We start from the raw sequence: 27352 nt of genomic DNA on the forward strand, positions 1-27352 counted from the left end.
TGTCTCCTCCCAGAGTGGGATTCTTCTCCTCTTTAAAAAGATGCGCTCTCCAGAAAACAAGGCAGCAAAGATCTTTGAATTTACACCTGTCTTAATTTAATAAAAAGCACACTATCTGAGTTCCAGAAAGGGTAGTCGCTCACCTGTCTCTTCTCCGGATAGATGTCTGGTGAGTAGTGACACAAGAGTCATTTTTTAATGATAACATGGAAATTTATGTAATTTAAATTCTTTCCCGGCAGGTCGGTACTGATGTCACGACCAGGACGAGGAATCGCTTGCAAGGTTGGCAATGTTTTCGATCCGAGTGCTGCTGTTAGCATGCGGCAGTTAACCCGCTGCTTTCACGCCACCTAATCACTCTCCCTTCACCACCTCCCTTTCTCAAACAATATCATTTCCGCCATGAAAACTCTGCTCGGATATCCTCTGCCCTCGCCACTTCATTCTGGAACACTTTTGTTTCCGTGATTTCAGCTGTATCTCGTAAACGGAAAACTACCGAAATGCCTTTGATCCAGTTCAATGTGCGGAACGAGTTTGGTTTGGGAGACCCTGACCTCTACCGATCCGTCAACAAAGACGATCCCAAGGCGATTCTGGATGGAGTCGCGGTTTCTGGACTGGTTGGAATCTTGCGCCAGTTAGGCGATCTAGCCGAGTGAGTCGTTTTCCCAGAAATTTCTTTCTTCTTTCTGAGTGTCCTAATTTCGTCCCACTGCTCTAGAATGTTAAATTGTGTGCCATAATAATGCTCAGGCTTCTCTTATTAGAGTTCAGCAGCTGGATTTGAATTTAAAACGAGTCGTTTCATTTACATGTTATGTGGTAGCTAGTGCTAATGTGTTGAAGTTTCTTCCAAATTGCATGATTAGTTCCTGCCAATTTGGCTTCTTCATAAATTGCATCATCGATCTGGTGTTTGTACAGCAGGATGTCTCAAGTGAATGATTCATGCTTGATTGTGGTCTCAAGGACACAAGTCAACATCGATTGCGCCACCTAATGTTTTTTTTTTTTCTTTCAGTAATGACAATGTTCTTCTTCTTAAAAACACATGAACTTCTTCTTCCTATAATAGCTTATGGTGCTACTTTGACCTGAGGCATCAAGGTAAGAATAAAATCAGCTGACAGCTTCACCAATAAGGCCTCCAGCGCTTCTACATTTTCCTGTTTTTACTCTTTTGAGTCCAGGTCTCCATGGAGGATGATTATCTTTTTTAAAGATAGAAAAATTTGGTATGATCTAATCTTCCATGTAAAGTGCTTAGCAAATTCGTCGAAGCTCCCAATGAATATTCCCAGCTTTCATACTCTTTTCAATTCATTGAAATTCTAACTATTACTTAAAACAAAGGAGTTGATATGCTTACCATGAGCAGGAAAAGATAAAAGTGCTCCAACAATCACTTTCTTTGCTGATCTCATTCTACTTAGCTCCCTTTCCCGGGAATGGGATTGATTCATCTACCACCACTTTGATACGGTGGAGGTGGATTTAGATACAAAAGCAGAGGTTTTGATTCAATTTTGCTATGCTCTTGGATGATATGACCTTTTACTGCAATAATATTTATGGTGGGAGTATGTGGGTGATTTCATCCCCGATGATTTACTACTGCCCTTAACTGGGTAGTTGTTGTCTGTTGTCCTCAAGTGGGTGGTTTTTCTGATTCCTTTAAATGGGTTGTTTTCTGTTGCTCTTAGGTGGGTGGTTTCTTGCTACCCATAAGTAGGTGGTTTCCTATTGCTGTCCTTAAAAGTGGACGGTTTCCTAGTGTTCCCCTTACAAGTTGGCAATTTTTTTCTTCCCTTGAAAGTAGGTGGTTCCCCCACTTGGCTATCACTAGGCTAATAGTCTTGCAAAGTCTTGTGTTTCCAGATATTGCATCTTTGTAGGGGACTCTATTCCCCCTGGGGGTTAAAGCTTTCTCTCCACTTCTTTTTGTATTTTGTTTTAATCAAATCTCATCATTTTCAAGTAAATTGTGTGGTTTCCTATGGTTTTCCTTCAGTGGGCTTTCTTCTGCTGACCTTGAGTGACTGATTTTTTGCTGCCGTTAAGTGGTTGTGGCTTGAATTACCCATTTTTCTACTGTTTCCCTTAACAGTGGGTGGTTTCCTATTGCTATTGTTACTTGGTCTATTGCCTTTATTTGGAGATATGATGTAATTAGGGTGTCATTGATGTAATTAATTTATGATTTTTGTCTCTTCTTCACTCTTACTAGGGTGAAGGGTATACTTCTAATATTGATACTTTTAGCATCTATAAATAAAGCTTTAGGGGGAGGGTTAGGATAATACCACAACCCTAGTTCTCCAGCCTCTTTCTCCTTCTCCAAATTCGTTACTCTTCTTTTTCTCCTCCTAGACCTTCTCTCCACAACTCTTCTTTTTCTTCTCACCCCTTAATCATCTTCTACTTTGATTATACATCATGGAATCCTAAGTTTTAACAGCCTTCTATTGTCCTTTAGTTGGCTTTCTATTGTCATCCTTGAGTGAGTAGTTTTATGCTGCCATTAGGTAATGGTGGCTGTGTTTGAGTTCTAACATTTTAGTTTATCTACGCTTGAAAGATTATATGTGTTTGAAATTGTTCCCACACAATCCGATTCAAGTTTTTCTTACTCAGGGATTGTTTCACTACTTTGTATTTGAAATCCTATAAATGTATTAACTTCAATTTTTCTTGTTTATTTGACCAATAGTTCCTACCTTTTTCCGATGAGAGTCCTTCTTTTCATTTTTTGATCACCAAAGACAACAAGAGATTTGATAGAAAATGATGAACCAAGAGTTCTGAAACTACACCCTTTTCCAAGAATATTGTTACTAGCTTGCCGAGAGTAATTTATTGAAAGAATGACTGAAAATTTACTAACAAAGTTTAGTGCCTAGGTTAGACTGGAGCAAGTACTTAATGACATAAATAGATAAAAATACGGCCGAACATGGCAGATAAGCTATTAGACCATGTGTAAAACTAATAGAGAACGAAACGATACTGAAAAAATAGGTGATTTGGGGAGAAAATAGACGAGGAAAAAGATTTCTGGAAGAGGGGCAGCTTTGCTGCCTTGGAATCCCAGCCAAAAAGACCCTTCCTGCTTCTTTATATTTAGGATTTAAGTGAAAATTTACAAAAGGACCAAAATACCCCTGAACTTGTATTTTAACACCTCCTCAAGTTGGAGAGTAGATATCAAACAATCCCAACTTGTCATTAAAGGATACATGTTCACGTCTCCTCAATGGCTTGGTAAATATATCTCCCGATTGGTTTGAAGACTTTACATAAGGAGTTACCACCTTCCCCTGCATAACTGCATCTCTAATGAAGTGCCAGTCAACCTCTATATGTTTTGTTCTCTCATGGAATACAAGGTTGTTAGCAATAAAAATGGTTGTTTGGATCACAATTCATAACCTTAGGGTCAGGTAATGTAAAACCAAACTCAAAAAGCATAAACTTAATCCACATAAGTTCACTAATTGTATGAGCCATTGCTCGATACTCGGCTTCTGCACTGGACCTAGCCACAATTGTCTGTTTCTTACTTTTCCAACTTACCAGGTTGCCTCCAACAAAACAACAATAGTTTAATGTAAAACGTCTATCCATCTTACACCCAACATAATTGGCATCAGAATACCCAAGTACATCAATTTTCCCATTCTGAGTATACAGAAGACCTTTTCCAGGTGCACCCTTCAAGTACTTCAAAATCCTGTGAGCAACTTCTAGATGGACTTTTTGAGGATTTTCCATGAACTGGCTCACAACTTCCACAACAAATGAGATATTCGGCCTGGTAACTGTAGCATAGATCAGTTTACCTACTAACCATCAGTATTGAGTTTTATCCTTGAGTGTAGAACCCTGGATGTCATGTAGATTATGATTAACTTCCATGAGGGTGTCTATGGGTTTAACACCTAATAAACCTTACTCCTGTAACATATCCAATATATATTTTCTCTGAGAAAAAACAATTCCTTGCTTGTTACGAGCAACTTCAATGCCAAGGAAGTACTTGAGAGAGCCCAAATCTTTTGTCTGAACATGTGTGGCCATATATTGTTTAACTTCTGTAATACCGTCAAGATCATCACCAGATAACACAATGTCATCTACATAGACAACCAAAACCACCATACCAGTCTTCCTTTTAAGTAGAAACATAGAATAATCACAATGACTCCTATAGAACCTAAATTGTAGTACCACATCACTAAATTTATCAAACCAGGCCCGTGGACTCTATTTAAGTCCATAAATAGCCTTCTATAGCTTACACACCTTTTCTGTCTCCCCCTGAGCAACATATCCGGTAGGTTGCTCTATATACACTTCCTCATGTAGATCACCATATAGAAAGACATTCTTCACATCGAGTTGAAGGAGAGGCCGACCCTTAATTAACAACCACAAATATTAAGATATGTATCGAAGTAAGTCGGACCACAAGAGAGAATGCCTCAAAGACATCAACTTCAAAAGTCTGCGTATACCCTTTCGCTACCAGTCGAGCTTTGTACCATTCAATAGAGCCAACAACATTATATTTGATAGTATAAACCCAACGACACCCCACAACAGTTGCTCCTGCAGGTGGATCACATAGATGCCATGTTCCTCGAGATACCAAAACACTCATCTCATCATCCATAGCTTGTTTCCATTCTGGAGAGCATAAGGCTTCTTGCACTGAACGAGGTATATGGGAAGTAGACAATGACATAACAAGGACTTGAAGGATGGGGACAAAAAATCAAGAGACACATATTTGGATACCGGATGAGAAGTACAAGATCGTTTACCTTTTTGTAGACTAATCGGCAAATCCAAATCAGAGACAACAGGATCTGCAAGCAATGAGGAAGCTAGTGGATCATGAGAAGATAGCTCTGTAGAGGTAACTGTTGGAGGCACTGCAAAAGTACAGGTGCATGCAATCAGGAAGCTGATGGATCATGAGAAGAGAGCTCTGTAGAAGTAACTGCTAGAGGCACTATAGGAGTACAAGAGCGACAACTGTAAACACGAAGAGACAATGAAAAACTCGATGACGTTGGTATATCCAAAACTGCAATAGGAACAGGACTGTCTGAAGGAGATTTAGGTGATACAAGAAGCTCAATAGATGATGAAAAATATGGAGTATGTTTCAACGAAGGTCACATCGGCTGACACATATGTTTTACGTCGAATAGGATCATAACATTTGTGCCCTTTTTGTCAACGAGAATATCCAAAAAAACTACATTTGACAGACCGAGGTGACAATTCATCGACCGAAGTTCCAAACATATGAACAAAACAGGTACATCCAAAAATACGAGGAACCGCACCCAACAATTTATAATTGGGTTTTAAAACCTGAAGAAGAACTTGACCACTCAAAATAGATGAGGGCATACGATTAACCAAGTAGCATGAAGTTAAAACCGTATCTCCCTAAAAAGATTTAGGAACGTCCATATGCAGTAGTAGTGTCTTTGTAACCTCAAGGAGATGTCTATTTTTATGTTCAACCACCCTATTTTGTTGTAGTGAATAAGGGCAGGATGATTGATGGGTAATACCATGAGAAACACAAAATACTGAAAATTTATGGTTAAAATATTCCAAACCATTGCCAGTATGGTGTACATGCACAGATGCGCCAAATTGATTTTTTATTTCATTGAAAAAATTGAGGAATACATCAAATACTTCGGACTTCTCTCGTAGGAGATACACCCAAATGACTCTACTGAAATCTTCAATGAACGACACAAAATACTTAAAACCAAATGGACTAGGAATCCGACATGGACCCCATACATTAGAGTGAACTAATTCAAGCAATTTGGTGCTTTGACTAGAACTAACTGGGAAACTGGAGCGATGATGCTTTCCCAGCTGACAAGATTCGCAATCAAATGAAATATCGATTGGCAGAGAAGGAAAAGACTGACGTAACTTAGTTGGTGAGGGATGTCCCAAGCGCAGATCCCACAAGTAAGAAGAATCTGCAGTAGTGATAGCTACAGCTCAAGAAACGGATACATCATCCAGCATGTAGAGCCCTCTCTTCTCATGTCCTGAACCAATCATCCTCTTCGTCTGAAAGTCCAGGAGTTTAAGGATTTAGTTATATGACTCACAAACAAGAGATTAACTAAAAACTTTGGTACAAATAAAACGGAATCTGACGATATTTGTGGAGTAGTGTGAACTATACCCTCCCCTTGAATGGGAGAGGTGGATCCATCGGCTAAAGTAACTCGACGATACGAATGAGATGGAATAATGGACTGAAATAGAGAGGGCATACCTGACATGTGTGTAGAGGCTCTTGAATCAATGATCCAAAAGGGGGAATAAGACACATTCAGTGCATTCATACCTGTACTAGCCATCATGGCACTCGCTGAGGAAGAAGGAGGAGTCTTGATAGTCTGAGAAGCAGTAGATAACGTAATCAGTTGACCCAGTCACTGTAATAATTGCCGAATTTCCTCATAGGATCTAGTGTGTCAAGAGGCGTCCTTATCCTTGACTATAGAGTTGGCCCAAGTAGGTTTACCAAATTTGTCCCAACATTTCTCAGAAATATGATTAGTCCTACCACAATAAACACATTTCTGATCCCCCCGATCATTTCGGCCACGACCATGGGTTGTGTAAGAGCGACCTATTATTACCACCATGAACACGTCTACCTCTATTATTACCACCATGAAACTGACCATCAGGCTTACCAATAGAAGATTGAAGGTTAAGAGCAGTTGCTTCTGTGAGGGTTCCACTTGACTCATTCTTATTTACAATTGCACCTTCAGCTCGAAGAACTCTGTTAAAGGCTTGTTCAAGAGTGGTCACATCCTCATTGACCAACAATTGAGCTCTAATAGCATCATACTCATGCCCTAAACCATCCAAAAATCGGGCTACTTGAATCTGATTTTCTTTGTTAAGAACATTGAAGACATTCGTAGTAAAAGGATGGAATGTACTAATCTCTTGTAGTACTCCCCTCAGCTCAGTGAAGTAATCTATCACTGATCTAACTCTATGCTTCATATTAAAGAACTTCACATATAACTTGTAGACCCTTGACAAATTACTTTCTTGAGACAAAATGGAAGCCAATGTAGTCCACATTGCCTTAACAACACTGCAACTCAAAATCTATATTCCATACTGTTGACCAACCAGATCATTACTAAATTATCTTCTATCACCCAATCTTCAGTAACAGGTACCGGGGGATCATCATTTATATATTTTGCAATTCTTCTGGCTCTCAAATACATCAAAACTAATCTAGACCAGTTTACATAATTCGATCAGTTCAACCGGATCGTAGTTATATGAATAGACTGAGAGAATTTCACATCTGAGCTCTCAGCAATTCTTTGGACAGCAATCCGTGTGCTATAATCAACCATTAAATATCACCAAACACCACAATTAAGTACACTAGAGCATCAATTAACCAAAGGGAAGCACTTTCCCCAAATTTTTATGTTTGCGTAGTCAAGTGGGCCTTACACCGAATTCAATTAGGGCAATGCAGTACCCAATTCATTCAATTTAGAACCAATAGTGTTCAATTCCAGCAATTGAGACCATAAATAGATGAAAGAATGATCTAATTGCAAGAAATCAGGATGACGTAGGCTATATGGATGATGACGCAAACATTAGGTTGATGACGCATGTAGATTTGAGAAATTTCCTCAAATTGGGATCATCAAACACTTCTAAATCCTAACATTCAATCAAATAGAAGTAGTAGTCATTAGCCAATAGGCTAAGATAGGCAGAAAAAGGGAAAAAAATGGAATTTTTAACCTACCAGTCCAGAAATCTGGGGAAAATCTTCAAGAAGATTGCTGAAAATGGACAGAAGATCCACAAAATCGAAAGAAACTTACCCAAGAATTGCGTTACTGCTCTAATACCATGAAAAATAGGTGATTTGGGGAGAAAATAGAAGAGGAAAAAGATTTCTGGAAGATGGGCAGCTTTGTTGCCTTGGAATCCAAGCCGGAAAGGCCCTTCGTGCTTCTTTATAATCAGGTTTTAAGTGAAAATTTACAAAATGACCAAAATACCCCTGAACTTATATTTTAACACGAAGAGAAAGAGAAACACGAAAGCTTTAGCGATTTCCACTTTTGACACTTGAAATTGATTATCTTTTTTTGCTTATTTCTTTTTTTTTTTCTTTCTCATCTTCTTAATCCCTTTCTTCTTTTCGATCATCTTTTTTTTTTAACCATCTAAGTTTGTTGCGTCTGTGATGCCATGAAATTTTGCAGGAGAAAAGTGTTGGGGACATTAGAGTTTGGAGGTCCCTCTCCCCTATTTATAAATTTACAATTTATAATTTAACAAGCTGAAGCTATGAGCTGCAGCTTGTGGGAGAGTGATAGAAGCTATAGTTTTGTGTTTGTTTAGTTTTTTTTATTCTCCAGGAAAATGTTTTCCTTAGAAACTGGACTCTTTGGGTTTAAGGGAAGTAGAGACATTATTATAAATTTTACCATTGATTAAGTTAAAACTAGAGACGAGGGGTTTCTAAAACCTAATCTATTTCACACTATTATTTTTTTAAATTTCATACTACCATTGTGATAGGGAACTAATTGTAATCTAGACTCGATATGTCCCATTGAACATTTGGCACCTACAATCTTGTTAAATTGGGTCGAAGGCCCTATCCCAAAATGACTAGCCAACTTAGGAAATCTCTTTACCAACTAATAAACTCAAGATCTTTGTACTCACTAATCTGTGGAACACTATTCCTTAACACTTACCCTCACGTGTAGACCATCTTTTTGTGGCTCTACAAGTGGATAATTTAGGAGTAGGCAGTTTAGGTGTAGGCCCTCTTTTGTGGCTCTACAAGTGGATAGTTTTTAGGTGTAGGCCCTCTTTTGTGGGTCTACAAGTAGATAGTTTTTAGGTGTAGGCCCACATATGAGTACCTGCTCTGATACCATGTTAAATTGGGTCAAAGGCCCTATCCCAAAATGACTAGCCAACTTAGGAAACCTCTTTACCAACTAACAAACTCAAGATCTTTGTACTCACTAATCTAAGTGTGACTATTCCACCTTTTCAATTTTCATAAGTCACTTTTAAAAAGATTTCCGTGTATCAATCCATGTCTCTTTGCTAGTTAAAATAACATAAAGAAGTAAATTTACTAACTCATTATATGTTATTTAAATTGTATTTAAGAAATTACAATAGTATCAATTAGATACCCTTTACATTTTAAAATTTTGCATGATAAACTCATTGTTTGGACATGACATGTTGAAATCAAGTTTAAAGACTGTTTGCTCTTTTGAAAGGCTTACCAATTAAAGAATATTTGTCAAAGAATAACATTATGTACATAGTTTTTTTCCCCGTAATTAACATTATTTACATAGTTGCTACATAGTCTTATATAAATTCATTTTATAATATATATACATACATATAAATACATATCTATTTATTTAATGTCTATATACTAATATACATGCATTGAGTCAACACTGAGAAAACTCATCTGAGTTACTGATCCGAGTTGGAGAGTAGCGGTTATCCGATTTGATTCCAATTGCCAGTTTCTCAACGATGGGCATGAGTGATTATTTTCCTCCTAGTTTGCTATTTACCCTACTTAACATCTTAGCTCTATATGAATTATATGTTAATGATCTGTTTTTGGTTTGACATAATCTTCAGATATGTAGTCCCAAACCATAGTAAGATGTCTCATATAGATCAATATGAAAGCACTAGGAGACTCTAAGTTTGTATGTCGGCAGTCATCATTATAACTGCTACTAAGGGAGGTTGTTTCATTATCAGCTAGTGCCTTTAGTATATCTGATACTACCCATTTCTATGTCAATATTTACTGGAAAACTGCCAGCTTGCAAAAATTCTCGCTTGTGTAAGTATCTTGTCCGGAAAGATGCATGCTACGTAGAGTAAGCTGTTACAGTTGTAGTACAATAGATAAAGCAACTTTGTGGTTTCCGCTGCAGGTTTGCTTCAGAAGTTTTTCATGAGTTGCATGAACAAGCAACAGCTACAGCTGATAGAAGCCATAAAATGATCATCCGTGTACAAAACATTGAAGCAGCACTTCCTCCTCTTGAACAAGCAATTTCAGCCCAAAGAAGTCATATACATTTTGCTTACACTGCAGGTGTGTTTTATTAATTTTTTTGAGAATGTTGGTATGTTTTGATCTTATGAGGCCAGTATTTCCTTGCACATAATATATAGGGAAAATTTCACCACTGCTGTAGAATGGAAGGGTAATGCCCACAGCAAGCTGCCTTCAGGATAGCTCAACTTTTGCTGGCTGATCTAATAAGCCATTGGCTCTGCAACTTACATCTCTTCAGTTTGATAGTCCATGTTGAGATGATGTCTGAAAATTCATCAAATAGGTAACCTGGTCACTTGGGTGGTGCTGATTTCTTGACCATCCAAGTGATGACATTTACTGAATCACCTTCTAGGATCAAAGGATCCTAGAAACTTTAGGAAAATGCCTTACACCATTGAGAAGTGTTAGGAATTAGATGCCCTAATCCTAAACTAACGAGAACAATAATAATAAACTCTGAAGAAGGGGAAAACAAGCACGGAAAAGCACAACAAGATTTATATAGGTTCGCCTCAAGGGGAGACCACGTCCTATCTTCTACTGCTGTAGTAATCTACTATGAAGTTGAAATAGTTTACAAGAGAAATCACACACTTACAGGTGTTTCTCTCGAACCTCTCGGGCTGCAACTCGAGATGCCCCTCGGATTAAGATTATTAAAAACCCTAATAGCTCTGCCCCCGCACCCTCCTTCCAACCCCCACGACGACGTTACCGCGACCAACTCAGCGTAAGGTGTTAATTAGGCTCCACAACTTAACAAGAAGAGTATGTGCTTTTGCTTGTAACATTGTCCAAGAGTCTTAGAGAAAATGAGAAGGACAACACTGCAGTGGTTTCTAATACTCTTTTGGATTTCTGCGGGATTGGTTTTCCTATAGAAAACCATCAAAATTTTTCTTCGACCATCGTTCATGTGGGGCTGCCATGTGGAGGGGGTGGGGGTGTAGGATTTGATTACTTATAATGGACTAATAGTGATATCTTATTATGAAGCGGGGGAAGGGCGCATTTGCTGGAGTGGACAGGTCCAAAGGAGAATGGAGTGATTATTCATTTCAACCACATGGCCCAGTAAACTAGGTAAGTGGGGAAACTTTTTTTGTTTGTTTTATTGCCATAGACTCCAAGGCACTGCTTCTTTTTGCTATCTTCCATGGTCTTTTTCTCATACTTGGATGAAGCTAGGAATGGCATTGGATGGCAAACTAGCTTAGAATTACCCCCAACACGTACGTGGTGATGGAGCAATTGAAAATGGCATGATTAAGTTACTCCTTTACATCTCTCTTCTCCCTATTGCATTATTTCTCCGCAGCGAAATTCCATAGCCATTTGGCTTAGAACATTGATTCATGTTTTTAGCCTCTTGATCATACGTGATTCTTTTTCACTAAAAGGTATTTGAACCAGTCTAGAGTTCTCCACTTCTAAAATTTTCTTTGAATTGCTTCAAGCTCTGAGACTGTGCTTGTTGGCCAAGGAATTAAGGATAGTAAATAACTGGGTAAGTGTGCGGGGGTTGGCTTAATAAGTGTTGCATTGCCTGCAAGCGTGAGTAGCTGCCGTTACAAAGTTATCAGTCTTTTTTCCAATTGTTCAATTAAGGGGATCCCTAGTTGCTTGATAGCTCTACTCTTGCAGAGTTGTAGGCCAAGATAGAAGGAAGATTTATGACTTTGTAAGACAGGATATCAGCCATTGTTTTCACTCTCCGTGGTTCAAGATTTTTCCCATATAGGCTGGACATATCTAGTTTACCCTTCGCCTTGAGATGATCTCAAAGATGGGGACCTGGTCTTCCTGCCTCTCACATAGGATGTTGGTATCATTTGCAAATGGCAAGAAGGAATTCTGAGCTCTGGGTCTGTAGGACCAAATTCTGAAATCGTCACATTTTCTTTACCTGTCCGAAATGGAGAATACAATTGCTTCTCCCAGCACATTAAAGAGTAGCAGGAGAGAGGGTCCTCCTGCTTCCATCCCCTTGAGTTCTTGAAAAATCCTTTTGTTGTACCTCTAATGAGAAATGAGTACGAAACCAAGTTTATACACCTTCAAAGCCACATCCTTCACCTTTCTTTAAATCCATAGGAAGTCAAGGAACCACCAATATACTATGTCAAATGCTAGTTTTAACACTACCCCTTGCTTCCCTCTTTTTACAGTGGTCTATAAGTTCATGCACTGTGATCACTGAGTTTATAATGTCTTCCCTTCAAGAATGCGGCTTGGTTTTCGCTTCTTTCATTAGAGAACTTTCTTCTTCTTGATGCTAGACTCTTGCCATTATTTCTTGGGGGTGTAGTGCCGCCGAATCACCAAAATAAAGTTGATTGAGAAGGCTAGAATATTGGTAACCCAACCAAGAATTTCCTACCCTGAAACAAGAAATTTTTACCTTCTTCATAATCCTCAAGTCCCATATTGCTAACTCCATATTCGTAGCAGTACTTGTAGTGTAATGTGACAATTGCTTCATGAGCTGCTTGAATTTGCTTGTGATGTCCACCGTAAACTCCTCAAAATCTGATTCTGGCATACTGTCCATGCTATTTTTTAGGATCTAGAGTCTTGGCACTGGCCTTGATTGTACACTAGCTTTGATACCAAATAAGACCATCAAATCACTGAAATAAACTTGATAGAGAATGCTGGTATATTGGTAACGTAACCCCCTTTTTTTCAACTCTTGAACATTCCTGGTTTTCAAGTTCTAAGGGGAGAAATTGAATATTCAAGTGCTGTTTTGTAACTAGCAGTAGCTAGCACTAAAGAGAAAAACTACACAGCAAGTATTCTCAGCAAACAAAAGGAAAAAGAAGCAATGGTTCTTTGAGCAACCAAATATAAAAAATTGAATCTTGAAAACATATGAAAGTTACGTCATACCTCCCAATTTACAGACAGACTCTTAAACTACCTTGCTTTGCCAAAATAGGCTACATCACTTTGGTAGAATTTTCCTAGAACTAGACTTCCTAATTAGATTGAACTTGACTTGCTAAAATTAAAAACCACTTGCTTAAAAAGAATTTCATCAAATAATTGAAGCAGAAACCACCAACAATGATTATGACTTTCCTAAATCGACTAATAATAAAGGAAATTACAAACCAAACACTTTCTTAAATAAAACTCTCCTAACTAGGACTTAATAACAAACTAGAAAACTAATAACAAACTAGAAAACTAATACAAGTAGAAACAGGCTGACTTTTAGAAAGTACCATAATAGAGTACTTTCCTAAAACCAATGATATAAACTAACATGGTTGCCGACCTGGTTAGGTGACTGTGTCTGGGTCGGACCGGTTGACAGCCTGTCGAATGGTGCAGATCTCATATTTTTATGTTTAAAAAATATTAAAATATGTAAAAATATTTAAAGTATACATTAAATTCTAAAAAAATATTAAATATTCTAAAAATTTTTAAACATAAAAACATAACAAAATGTATACAGAATAGAACCTGGATTCAATACCTAAAAATATAAGTCGACAACCTATGGAGTCATTCTCCACATCCTTAGAGAAATCAAGTAAGAAACACATTAACCCAATAACAATTTAAAACTAATGACCATCACAAAACCACAACTATCAATGTATCATCATTGATTCCATTTATATAATCACAACTTCAAATTATAGCACAACAATCAAGAAAATTTAAGATTCATAATCCATTCTAATCAAATTCAAAAGAGCTAAGTAGCATAAGTCAAAAGTTTACACAAAATCAAATTGTCCAAAATTGAAAGTAGTTTAAAGTTTAAACAACTCCAAACACCATTCCTATTGCTCCATCCTAAACGTCATCATCACCATATTCAAAGTTTAAACATCATTTTCATCATAAACAACATATCTCCAAAAATCTTAAAAATAATTTCCAACATCTTAAACATCATCTCTGAAACATCCTAAGCATCATCGTCAAACAATTCATTCCCACTAGTTCCCTTGCCAAGATTAAATGCTTCTTGAGCCACTTGTTCTTGTTCTTTGAATGATCTTACAAACACACAAAGATAATCATTAGTTATAGCAAGTAAGAAATCAAGTAAGAAATACATTAACCCAATAACAATTTAAAACTAATGACCATCACAAAATCACAACTATTAATGTATCATCATTGATTCCATTTATATTATCACAAATTCAAATTATAGGACAACAATCAACAAAATTTAAGATTCATGATCCATTCTAATCAAATTCAAAAGAGCCAAGTAGCATAAGTCAAAAGTTTACATGAAATCAAATTGTCCAAAATTGAAAGTAGTTTAAAGTTTAAACAACTCCACACATCATTATTATTGCTCCATCCTAAACGTCATCATCACCATATTCAAAGTTTAAACATTATTTTCATCATAAAGAACATATCTCCAAACATCTTAAAAATAATTTCCAACATCCAAAACATCATCTTCGAAACATCCTCAGCATCATCTTCAAACAATTCATTTTCACTAGTTCCCTTGCCAAGATTAAATGCTTCTTGAGCCACTTCTTCTTGTTCTTTGAATGATTCTACAAACACACAAAGATAATCATTAGTTATAGCAAGTAAGAAAAAGCAACACTGATTTTTAGCAATAATAAACAGTTTATACCTTCATTGTCAACCTTTGGTTGAATACATTGTGGGCGCACATTCACCCATTGTTCAACTTCTCTAACAGCAATGGTGGAAGAATCATTGTCTATAACTCAATCTTCTATAAAATGCATATCCTCAAAAGAAATTGGATAAAAAAATTTCTTTTTCTTTTGAGGTTTTCCCTACAATAAAAGGATGATTTGCGTGTGTAAGTTACTAAATCAAATCTTCACAAAAATAAATTTACACAAATATTTGATTTTACTTGCCTTAACTGAAAATTGTAGTGAATATACATGATCATTAAGACTCTTTTGCTCCAATCTACTCCTCTTCTTGGAATGGATCTGCTTGAAAGTACTCCAGTTATGTTCACATCCAGATGCACTACTTGTTTGACTTAAAACTCAAATAGCCATCTTTTGTAAAAGTGGAACAGCATTACCAAAAATTTTCCACCACTGAGCTGTAAAATGTTTAAGTAAACAACAAAATAATAAGAAAACAACAAGTAAATGAAAAAATATACTGAAACAATCAACATATAAAGAGAAAAAGTTTCAAGAAATTTACATGGAAGCATGTCTTTGTGAGCCTTGATAGCCATTGCTAGTCCAAAGTCTCCTTGTGCGTCTTGATACATTTGTAGTTCTTGACCAAATTTCACTTGAATTTTAGGATTTTCATAATAGAACTTCTCAATGACATCCAAAAGATCAACATTTACTCTAGGATGGCTAGCAACAGAAGGGGCTGAAATAAAATCTTGGATTCAGCCAATAACCTACTGAATGGAGAGGCCGATTGAGTTGGCTGCCCACTGACTATCAATAATCCTCATATAAGAGTCATACTCTTCTCTTCTCCCTTTTGTCACTGCCCGATTTGTCTCCCTCACTCTCCTCATCTCTTCATCATATGTAACTCATAGAAGGTTTATCTTCACCATCCACCATCCTTGACACTTTGACGAGAGAGTTTGTGACATTCATGTCCTAGGTACATTTCGACCAAACATCTGAGTTTAACACCACATGATAAACTTCCACTCGAGCCTTTATTTTGCTAATTGTATTGTCAGTCCATACCTTGATAATTACCATTGACATCAAAGCTTCCTATTTTTTTATTTTTTTTGGAGACTCTGAAGTGTCAAATTTTTTATTTTTTATTTTGAAATAGTGCTGAAAGTGTCAAAAAATTAGTAGCAAATTGTCTACTAGACGAATCAACTCTGTACCATTACTAAGCTATCTGCTAGACGAATCAACTCTCTACCACTACTAAGCTGTCTAATCAAAGTCAGCACAAAAGTGTGATTGTAAACAAATTTAATAATGGTCTTTGAATCACCAACTACTTGCTGCACTTCTCCTATTTCTTTTGCAAAATCTTCAAGAATCAAATTTACACAATGAGCACTACAAAGGGTCCTATGTAGCTTTGGGAACTCTTGCATTAAAAGCCTTCTTGCTGCTACATAATTAGCTGCATGATCGATAACAATTGGGACAACATTATCTGTTCCAACATAATTAATGACATCCTTAAAGATATTAAACAAGTTTCTGCAGTTTGGACTCCTCAGATGTATCTATTGATTTCAATAAAACAATACTCCATGGACAATAAATAAGAAAGTTTATCAATGTTCTATTACGAGTATCTATCCACCCATCTGCCATAATAGGGCATCTTGTCTCTTCCCAATCACCCTTAAAAGAGGAAACATAATCTTTGACCACACTAACTGTCAAGTCCAATTATTTACCTCGTGCATCATGAATTGAAGGACCCTTGAATGCTGGGCCGATGGAACATATGATATCAATCGTAAGTTGGAAATAAGAGGAATTGAGGGCATTGAATGTTATGCAAGCATCATATATCCATTTCAAGATAGCTAGTATTGCATTTTCAATAGTATCTTTACCAGCCTTCAAACTTTTATTAGTAGGTTGAGACCAAGGTGTTGTATGTGGGAAACGTTATGACTCAAGACACCTTTACCCGTAGGTGGTTTGGCCTTTAATGTCTTTCTTCCACATTACTGTGTGCTCTCTCATGAAGGTTCTTCCCTTTCATTCTCAGCATCCAAATCAACTATATCTTCTTCAGATGAATATGATCTCTTTCTCTTTTTTCCTTTGCAAATTCATCTAAAGCTTTAGAGATTTGATACTCCACTCTAGGAGGTACCTTACAACTAGGAGCAATCTGTCCTTATTACTAAGATGTGCCTTCATCCTATTTATTCCTCCACCATTAAATGTCTTAGAGCAATATAAGCATTGGATCTTTTTATCCTTGTCTCCTTCCCTATCAACTAACCTACAATGATTCCAAGATACATCTGATTTCCCCTGTATTCCTTGTAATGAAATAGATGGTGTGGAAGAAGTCTGGAGCTCAAACCATCCGCCATGACAAAAAGTATGTAGTATTAACCAATCAAAAATCAAAAAGATAAAAGAGAATGGGAAACTACCATAAAGAGAAGATAAAATCAGAAACTTATTCTAAGTGCAAAACTATAAAAATTAGAAAAAAAAAACTGACAAGAAAATATAAAAGAAACAACTTAAACTTGCCTATTCTATGAAACTCTAATTAACTACAAAGCTTAAAATATTTCTCCAAAATCCTACTACAACAAACAAAAGTAGGTAAGCCTTACACAATGAAAACATGCAATAAGCACTGCATCACCCCAATAGGACTTGGTAACATATATATGAATAAGTATTGTGCGTGCAACTTCTAAAAGATAACGATTTTTACATTCAGCTACTCCATTCTATTGTGGAGTGAAGACACAATGACTAGTGAATGATGCCACCATCAAACTTTTGATTCATAAATTCCAAACGATTGTTGGCATGAAAAAAACAAAGAGATCAAACTAGGTCTTGATTTAGTTATTAAATCTTTGAAATACATCAAATAATTCTAATTTCTCTCGTAGAAGATACACCCAAGTTGCAAGACTAAAATCATTAATGAAGGAAACAAAATACTTATATATCCAAAGATTCTAAAAACAGGTCAAGGTCCCCATACATTAGAATGAACAATCTCAAACAAACTACTACTCTTTGTTTGGATTAAAGGAAATGTAGTCCGATAATGCTTGCCCAATCGACACGAGTCACACTTAAATGACAAACTTGAAGGAAAAGTAGGAAATAGTTGGACCAACTTTGTAGGAGAAGGATGTCCTAGCCGTAAGTGCCATTGGAAGGGTGAAACTCAACATGAATGGTAGGTGAAGGCAGCTATGGGTGGCCTTCCAGATGATATATGCCTCCTCTCTCACACGCGAAACAAATCATCCTCCTCATCATGAGATCCTGAAACACACAATGAGAAGAATAAAAAGTCATTGAACAATTCATAGACTTTGAAGCTGACTAATTGATAATAAATTAAGTAGAAACTTAGGAACGAACAATATAGATTGTCGTGACATGAATCGGGAAGGTGCAATTTTGACCACTCCTAACCCATCAACAAATGTAACACATTTTATAATTGGAGACTTTCAAATCAGTTAATAAGGATGACATACCTGACATATGAGTGGAGGCTCCTGAGTAACCCAGGAAGACATGGGGCGCATGTGTAAGGCAGATACCTGAACTGGCAAGGGTAGCGATAGGAAATGTAGGCTAAGGAGGAGGAAGTTGAGGTTAATATGTTGGACAAGCTGCTGCAACTCATCAGAAGCACTTGGTAGAATACCTACCATAGATCTAGCAAAGTACTCGGTGCTGTCTTGAACCAAGGAATTGTCCCATGAGGGCTTACCAAACTTACTCTAGCTCTTATTAAAAAAATGATTCGTGCATCCACAATGAATACTTTTTCTGTCTCTTTTGCCCTCCCTTCGGCCTCATCCTCTACATGAACCATCTCTGCCTCTATCTCTACCTCTGGCATTTCCATTACGACCTCTAATAGATTCTAGCCAAGAGTATTTAGTGCATCTACATTAACACCTTTAACTTCTTTACTTCCCTTGAATGTAATTGTTGTCTCTGCATGTATAACTCTATTAAAGGTAGTAGAGAGTGATGAGATGTCATCTGAGGCAAGCAACTAAGCCCTGATTGCATCAAAGTCTAGTCCCAATCAATCTAAGAACTTAGCAACATGTATCGTTCCCTATGGCTTTCGAAGCTTCTTTTCATCAATGGTGAAAGGATGAGACATTGATTTCCTATAGAATGCCTTGTAATTCATTGTAGTATTCGATGATTATCCTTTCACCTCGCTTAAGGCTAAAAAGTTTAGGATACAACTCGTATACTTGAGATTGATTGCTATTCTGTGCATATAATGTTTCCAAAGATACTCAGATTCCTTTGGTAGTTTATAGTTCATAATCTGATTTCTCAATTTTCAATCATACTGTTGAGTAACTAGGTCATGACCTGGCTATCTTTTGTTTCGCAGTTATTTTTAAAAGAAACTGGTGGATCATCTCTAATGAACTTTGACTTCTGTTTGGCCTTAAGGTAGATAAGAATTGACTTAAACCTACTGAGATAATTCTGTCGATTTAGCCTTTTAATACTAATCAGAATTGTATCTTTGCGTTTAGAGCCTCCAAATTCCCTTGAGGGGATGATTATTTCACCAAAAATCAGCCATAAGCACAAACGACTATCAAAATAATGCACCAAAAACTTTACCACAGCAATATCCCTGCAGAAACTATGTGGGCTCCGCTTCACAAATCAGGGTTTGATCAAATACACACATATGCATCAATGGCATACAACAATCATGGAATTCACATAAATCCAACCTTAAACTGCCAAACTGGGCACAAAATAGATTGACGTCAGCCTACCAAGAGGTGACGCAAAGACACCAGACCAAATCTTAAGTCTCTGCACCTGGTAGATGGGATAATCCTCTGAGTCAAAAACCCTCTTGGGCTCTAATCAGACATAAAATTGCTCAATAGACAAAAAAAAAAAACCATCAGCCTTAGGGTTATGGCAGAAAAAGAACCCAAAAAATCAAACCTTGACTCCTAATCAATATCAAACCTCAAAATCCTCTTTTTTTAGAAGATGCTGTGTTCAAAGGAGAAAGGAGAGGTTCTCACAGGCTTGACATCAGGACCCTACTGATCTGATACCATGTCAAGAAATAAGAAACAGAGATTGAGAGAAGAGAATAAGAGCAAAGAGGAGAAAAGAGTGCTTAAAGAGAGCGTGAGAGAAGCTCTAGTTGGGGTTCTGAATGCGACCCCTAATTCTCTTTATTCACTAAGTGAGGTTAAGGGACAATTACTTATACCCCTCTTACTCTTAACTCCTTATAACTACACATCTACACCTCTAAAATCTGGACTATAGACACATGTAAACATTCTGAACATGATAGTACCGTCACTGAAATATACAGATCATGTGAAATGACCAAACTGCCCCTTATACCACATTTTAACAGAGAGCAGGATCCACTTCTCTTTCAATGACCTTAGTCTCTACTTTTTTGGTTGATTGTTTTGTCAAATCTGATGGTCAATTTTATAGTCAATTTGGTGGCTATTAATATAGTTTGTTGTTGGTTTTTGACAGAGATGAGTGTGTTAACCACAGGTAGAAACCCAATAATTTCTTTTTTTTTCTTAAAAATTCCCCTTTTGGCCCTGACTTATGTGCCTTGTTAAAATTGCAGCTATCTCCCTTCACGTTTAATAATTAGTGGGCATACCGGCTAAAATTAAAAAAAAATGAATGAGGCTGTTAACTAAAGACAAAAGACCTAAATAAGTTTTGGATATTAACTGCCTGCACTTAGTGGTATAATATGAAGGCTAAAAAGTTTTGAATGTTTTTTGATTGAGAAGTCATATCATCAGCAATATGAAGGGATCTTATTGGTTTTACTTTATGAATGTTAAGTTGGGTCCAAGGCCTATCCCAAAATGAGAACTTGTCTTCTCAGATTCTTCTTCAAGTTCTTCACATTGATCATGTTGCGCTTGTTTTGTATTTGATGGTTAGGTGCCACACTCTTTACCTAAATTTGGGACTACATCTATATGTAGAGTAATATATGTATTCTACTAGTCAAAGATAATGCAGACCCTAAATCTTTATGCAGGCATGTCTAGAATTGTACTTTAGTCTTTCCATGGCATTCAAATCTTAAACTTAGCACTATGAAGTGCCTATGAAAGTTACGACTTCCTCATGGTGAACTAGGGAAACCACTTGAATTGAACATTTTTCATTTTAACGTTATAGAGAAAGTAAATGACAACCTTTTTTCCTGATCCCTCTTTTGTGACTAAACAATTGTTTATGTGAGTGGGATTGATCTCACATGAGATAACCCTAGGAAAAATTTTGTGGTTAACAGTTGGGAAAAAAACCTCGAAACTTTGGTGAGCTTTTTTGGGATGAGCCTGGACCCAACTTTAACATAACATCAGAGCAAGGCGACTATTCTGGTGACTCTAGTTTGTACTTTTGTTGATCTTTACCCAATTTGTGTTGTCCATGTCTTTGGCCCATGGTCATTTGTTTAGGCCTGGACGTGAGAGGATTGTTAGCACCCACTTATTTCAATGTTAGGAAAAAAACTGGCTATTAGTTTGGAAAAGGTTTTGACTTCGGCCAGTCACTATGGGATGGACTTGGACCCAACTTTAACAACTTACTTTGTAGCAAAACTCGATTGCACCTTTTTTCTAGAGTATCTCTTGAAGTGAAGAAATTTATCTTTAGTATCCGATCTGTGAAATTTTGTTCATGACAAATTATTGAATATTCAAAGTCTCAGAAACATATCACTTTCTTTATCTAGAGTTTCACTCTGTTGTTTTTATCTCTTTTTGTAAGTTATCTGTTGATTTTTTAAACACACTAACTTCAGTGCACTTTTTCTAATAGATGTTACTATATTTGTCTTTTTTGAATCTTCCAAAGATTTATTGTTCAGTTCCATATCGCATTGTCCATAAAAAATCACTCCTTTGCAGGTTCTGACTGGCATGCAGATATTAGAACTAAGAGGAATCACTTTAGCCAAAGCGATTTACCACAATTCATCATGGACTCATATGAGGAATGTCGAGGCCCACCACGCCTGTTCTTGCTTGACAAGTGTGATTCCTAGTTGATTGGTAACTTTGGTTCTTATTAATTATTAAATATTAAAAGTAATATGAGTTAAGTTTCAGGTTTGACCCTGCTGGTACTGGTGCATGTTTAAAGAGATATTCCGACCCATCCTTTTTTGGAAAGGCATCTGCTAACTCAGAATTGATGAAAGCAGAGAAAGTTCAGAAAGAAAAGAAGTCTCATAACAACAAGGTACATACATACAGACTACAGTATGCCTCCCCAAAAAATGGGTTTTGGTAGATTTCAGAACTTCCTTGAACATATTATCTTAGGAACTACTGCGACTGTAATAATAAGAACAACAACTACTACAACTTTGGAGAAAAAAGACAAAAAAAGAGGACAACAACTATTACCTGTAATAGTGGTCATAACAACAACAACAATGACAATGATGATAAGTAAAATGGTTACATAATGATTTAATGGTAGCAAAACAAAAATGATAAAAAATGATTTAATGTGATAGTCTGATAAAAATTTCAGGCTAGCAAGGACTAAGTGTCACTTTTGCCAACACTTCAAAATTTGTTGTGGGAATGATTGAGGCCATCATGCATTCCATTATTTTCTGGTCTAACATGTCAAGTGATTTGAATCTCCTGGCGCTCTTCTGAAAAGGAAAATAACAAAAACAGGAGGTTAAAAGTGGTTGTTCTCAGCTGGGGGTACCTTCAAGTTGAACTTTTACTGTTGTTCTCTTGGTAATCCTGGTTCAGCTGTTGTTGGGCAGGTCTTCAAGGATAACTTTGGAAATGCTCCCCTTGCCCACCTGGAGTCAATTGTTGTTAAAGATTCCCTTGAAGCTGAAATTTTGGCTCTACTCCAAGGGCAAGAAGTTTCAAAGACTAACTTTATTGGCCCTATTGTTGTTGAAGGGAACTCTAGGATTGCCATTGGATAGATGGAGAAATCTGTAGAGGTTCCTTGGAGGTTTGATAATTTGGTGACAAAAGCTATGGACATATCCCACAACCTTGAGGTCTTTTGGTCCCATGCTCTTAGGTTGGCTAACATGATGGCAGATTCCTCGGCTACTTAGGCCCTTCTTTTGTTCCTTTCTCTCTTGGGGTTTTCTTCCTCTCCTGTTGTATTCGCTCTCCTTTTTTCAATAAAAGCTTTCGTAAAAAAAATCTGTTATTTGAGGAGAGGCATATGATGCAATCATTCTGGTAAAAGAATAATTGTTTTCAAAGTAGAAAATTTTGTTAGAAAATTTATCTATATGCTTAAACAGAAAAGGAAAGGAAAAAGGGAAATAAGGAAAAAGAAAGAAAGGAACACATATGATCTGCAAATTAGAAATGGCTCTCTTTTGTTAGTATCTTTCTCTCTTCGTATTCTTCAGATTTTTTCATTTGAAGCATTTCTCATGTGTTCTTAACTCTAAATTGGATGAGTTGGTTTTATGAGGTTAGATGTTATTATTTGGAACAGTGATGCAGAAATCATTTTTGATAAATCATGAGTAAATTCTGGAATTTAAAACTTACTAATCTTCTGTGTCTTATGAGTGGGGAAGTAAATAGTGGTAACTGATAAGTTGTCCTGTTACTAATAGAGAAAAGGATCGCGACACAAGAATGGATACATCTACCGGGCTTCTCCAATGTCACAAAGATACAGCAGTGACAGGTTACTTCTTATTCAACATCTCTTAGCCTTTTATTACTGTTTAATTTTCAATGTCTTTATTAGAAATGTTTGTCCATTGATTATGGTTTATGGAATTAACAATTGCTTACTGCTTGATCAGACTCCAGTTTATTCCTTTGCATACCTCTGAGCAGCTGTTAACTGGAGAGAATACCCCCACTTTGAAAATGAGATCAAGATCTGAGCTCGCACATGAATTCACAACTAATGGTTCCAAAACCAGTTTGGGCTATCATGAACATGACACGAGTTCAAGTTCATCTATAGGACTTCAGGAACAATTATTTAATATAAGACCAGATTCTCCAGTTGCAAGTCAATCTACATCTTTTGATTCAAAAACCAGGCTGGAGAATGACGGACATCTTTGTAGTACAGATTATTCTATGGGACTCCAAGGACAAGAACATCGTAAACTGAATACAGCTGAGCCAAGGGTGAAATTTGTTGATGAGCATTCCACATCTCCTGATGAACTAAATGAAGAACATCATGGGCAGAATTCACCTCATGTGTCATTGTCAGAACAAGGTGCTCTAAGATCAACTTCAGTTGCCTGGGATGAAAAGATAGAAATTGTGAAGCCTAGCAATGAGCAGAGTATGCCTGAGGATCAAGGCCTTGCTTCAGAGTGTCCACCCACAAGCATTGGCCTATTAAAGTTGGAGGTGGTGACAACGAGCTTAAAAAACACACACCATGAGGAAATAGTGTTCGATTTTGAAAATTCACCAAATTCACTTTCTTGTGCAGACCATTTTGATGAGGTTACAAGTGAGACTGACAACTACATGGATGCCCTTAACACCATAGATTCTGAAATTGAAACAGACATTGAATGTCAGACCAAACATGAAGTTGAGCTACAACACAATGTAAGTCCTCAAGGAATTCAAAACCAAACCAGCCAGGCAAGTGGGATAGATAGTCAAATATCAGAGTCTGGTCAAATATCAGAGTCTTTTGATGGAGAAACTCCAACTCCATTACATATTTCCTTAATGAAAGAAAGGTTTCAAGAATCTTCATACCCACATCATGGAGAAATTCTCACTCATATTGAGCAGCCTCATCCCACTCGCTTAGGTTCTAATTTAGATAATGTCGTAGATGCTGGTTTGTCTAGCAAGTCAGAACCCTTCGATACTTTCCCAATAAATGGTTTTGAATTTCTTGATAATGGTCCATGTACTGGGTCCAAAATTCCTGACACAAAGGACAATAAGGTTGTACCTCATTTGGCCCAGTTGCATAAATCCCCTGGTATTTCTGATATATTACCTGTTCAGATCTGGACAAATGGTGGACTTTTGGGACTTGAGCCATCAAAACCTCCAGATTTCAGTGTTTCAAATGTTCAAAAGCAGAATTCTCAATTCTCTGTAACTGGTTATTCAGAAACCAATTCCAAGAAATGCGAAGAATCAAGTCCTAGTGGCATCTCCAATAATAAGAGTGCAGCTGGAGAACTTGATCAAAATAATGTGGAAACTTCATCTAGTATGTCGAGCCTCACCTCTCGATTTCTGAGAAGTGCTTCTTGGAGGAAAGCATCTGTGCCTGTGCATAGTACAACTGAGCCATGTAATGTTGAGGACAATAAGCCAATGAAATTTCCGGAGGGACCTCACAGTGTTGATCAACATAAAAGACCGAATGGATTTTACAATGATTTATGTGAAGCAACTTTCAAAGATCGTCTTCTTCCAGATTTGTTCCAATTTGGATCACATTCACCACCTTTGGAACACATGAGAATATCATTCCATCCCATGAATGGGGAGACTAATAAACTGAAACTTGAGTTCCCTGATGCAACCCACTTTCGTGAAAGCTCTCAAGATGTGATATTTCCATCATTTCAACTTCTCCCAGAGTCTTCAAATCGGCTTCAGGATACTGGATTTGTATCTGATGATGATATGTTTTGCAGATCATCTCCATATCTATCTGATGATCCTCGTAGCCCTCATTCAGATTCAAATTCTGAGCATTGGGAATCTGGAGAAATGAATGGAAATGGGGACCATGAGTTATATGATGCTTTACGTAGAGTATCATCAAGTTCATCTATTACAAGCACTTTGGGCCCTGATGAAGAGAGAAATCCTTCCACCTGCCAGGCTTGTGAGGTTAGCAATTTGAATGCTGAAAATGGAATGAAGTCTGCTGGAACAGTTGCTTCATGGGGTTTTTCGGGTTTTGATGCTGTGAGTAGTTTGATGTGTCAGCTTGCCGGAGATGGTTCAAACGTCAAAGATACTTTAGATACTGCATTCATATGTCCAATTGAGCTTCCTCCTCCACCTCCACTTCCTCCATTGCAGTGGAGGAAAACAAAATTGAACTTGGATGATAGATCAAATAATACACTGGAAACCAACACCCAGCCAAATGATCAGCAAATTGAGCGTCCAAAAGTCCTTATTAATAAATTGCTCCCTTCTGAAGGTGCCACGTCATTTTCCGAGAAAGCTACTAGCTCTGAAACTGGTGAGCATCCATCTGATCAACAAGTTATGATGTCCATCCCTCAGAAGCAGTCAAAAACTTTGACAGCTATGCCACCTTATACTGAAGGAACCACACCATTCCTCAACAAGAGCAAGGTAGCCATGTTTACTTCATTTTTCTACCTTATGTCTGTTGAATCTGGTGCACTTTATGATGAATCATTGTATGCAGCTTGATTTCCAGAATGTAAATGGAAGAAAGGAACGTGGTCAAGTTTCAAATGGGAAAGATGTCAACGAAAGGGAAGACTTTTTGCATCAAATAAGAACTAAGGTTTGTCAAGATAAATGCAAAGAACACACTTTGTCTCTGTTATTTCAGGGTCGAATCTTTGTCGCATGTGTGATCTTTTAGTATGTTCGTCGTCTGCCTTTTGTAACATGATAAAGTTGTGCATGTGGGTAGCGGGGATACTGAGGACATGAACAAGTCAATTCAATATTCAAGAATTACTTTTAAGAACGGTAAGCTTGTGGCAATGCTGATTTGCATCCACTTTCCTGTGATTTATCTGCAGTCATTTAACTTGAGACCAACCATAACCGCAAGGCCCAACATCAACCCAAGTCCCATCACGAACACTAATGTGACTGCAATTTTGGAGAAGGCAAATGCAATCCGCCAGGTTAGTTTTTCCATCTATTTACTGAATTATTTCCTCATTTAAATCAAATCTTGTTATAAGTTTCTGGTTTGCAGGCTGTGGGTAGTGATGAGGGAGCTGACGATGACAACTGGAGTGACAGTTGAGGTTCTCACCGAGTCACATTAGTACACGGTGAGCTTTTGCTGTCTCAAAATTTCTGGCTCGAGGATGCCAATCCCTGAAGTCAGATTCGAGTGTGTATATCTGTGTATAATCTCAACTCTTGTGTAATTATTTTTGTAGTGCTTTTTTTTTGTATTTTGTTTTTTTCAAGTTTCTTCTTCCTCTTGCATATTTGTTTTAATATAAATTAGGCTGTAAAAGCGATCTCAATTGCTTGATCCATGTCGCGGCTTTGTCATGGCGATCTTCATATCGGAATCAAATGTAAGCTTTTCTGCCGGTGTCATTATTCATCCCACGCTTGGATCTTATTCTACAGAAATACTTGTAAACTTTGGTTTTTGACCGAACTCAGTTTTTTGACTTAACAAGAATTCGTGGAACCGCAGGGAGTAAATCAATAGCGTCCGATTGAAACAAGCTGAAGCTGAGAGCTACCAGCGGAGGTTTGGCCTACGTTTGACCAAC

At 37.3% G+C, this 27352-nt stretch overlaps 1 protein-coding gene across 3 annotated transcripts; it reads left to right on the forward strand.

Moving 5' to 3' along the window:
- The first annotated feature begins 279 nt into the window (after positions 1–279).
- Positions 280–27034, forward strand: LOC137951102 (protein SCAR3-like). Of its 3 annotated transcripts, none has more exons than XM_068797695.1 (9): positions 280–661; positions 10053–10216; positions 21801–21924; positions 22002–22134; positions 23507–23580; positions 23702–26210; positions 26287–26388; positions 26633–26740; positions 26815–27034. In XM_068797695.1, exons 1-9 carry the CDS (start codon positions 507–509, stop codon positions 26863–26865), a joined length of 3420 nt encoding a protein of 1139 aa, XP_068653796.1. In that variant the 5' UTR covers positions 280–506; the 3' UTR covers positions 26866–27034. The 3 variants fall into 3 exon arrangements, with proteins under 3 accessions (XP_068653796.1, XP_068653806.1, XP_068653814.1); XM_068797705.1 differs by having other exon boundaries at positions 26299–26388; XM_068797713.1 differs by lacking the exon at positions 10053–10216 and having other exon boundaries at positions 621–661.
- The last annotated feature ends 318 nt before the right edge of the window (positions 27035–27352 follow it).

The sequence above is a fragment of the Aristolochia californica genome, unplaced genomic scaffold, assembly GCF_029961685.1.
Source record: "Aristolochia californica isolate CCGP_79_NKW_82.1479 unplaced genomic scaffold, dmAriCali1.0.hap1 SCAF_1, whole genome shotgun sequence".
Classification (NCBI taxonomy): domain Eukaryota; kingdom Viridiplantae; phylum Streptophyta; class Magnoliopsida; order Piperales; family Aristolochiaceae; genus Aristolochia; species Aristolochia californica.

Coding starts and splice junctions, on each gene's coding strand:
- LOC137951102 (XM_068797695.1), top strand. CDS start 507: ATGCCTTTGATCCAGTTCAATGTGCGGAACGAGTTTGGTTTGGGAGAC. Junction 22,135..23,506: donor AGAAGTCTCATAACAACAAG/GTACATACATAC, acceptor TGTTACTAATAG/AGAAAAGGATCGCGACACAA. Junction 23,581..23,701: donor CAAAGATACAGCAGTGACAG/GTTACTTCTTAT, acceptor CTGCTTGATCAG/ACTCCAGTTTATTCCTTTGC.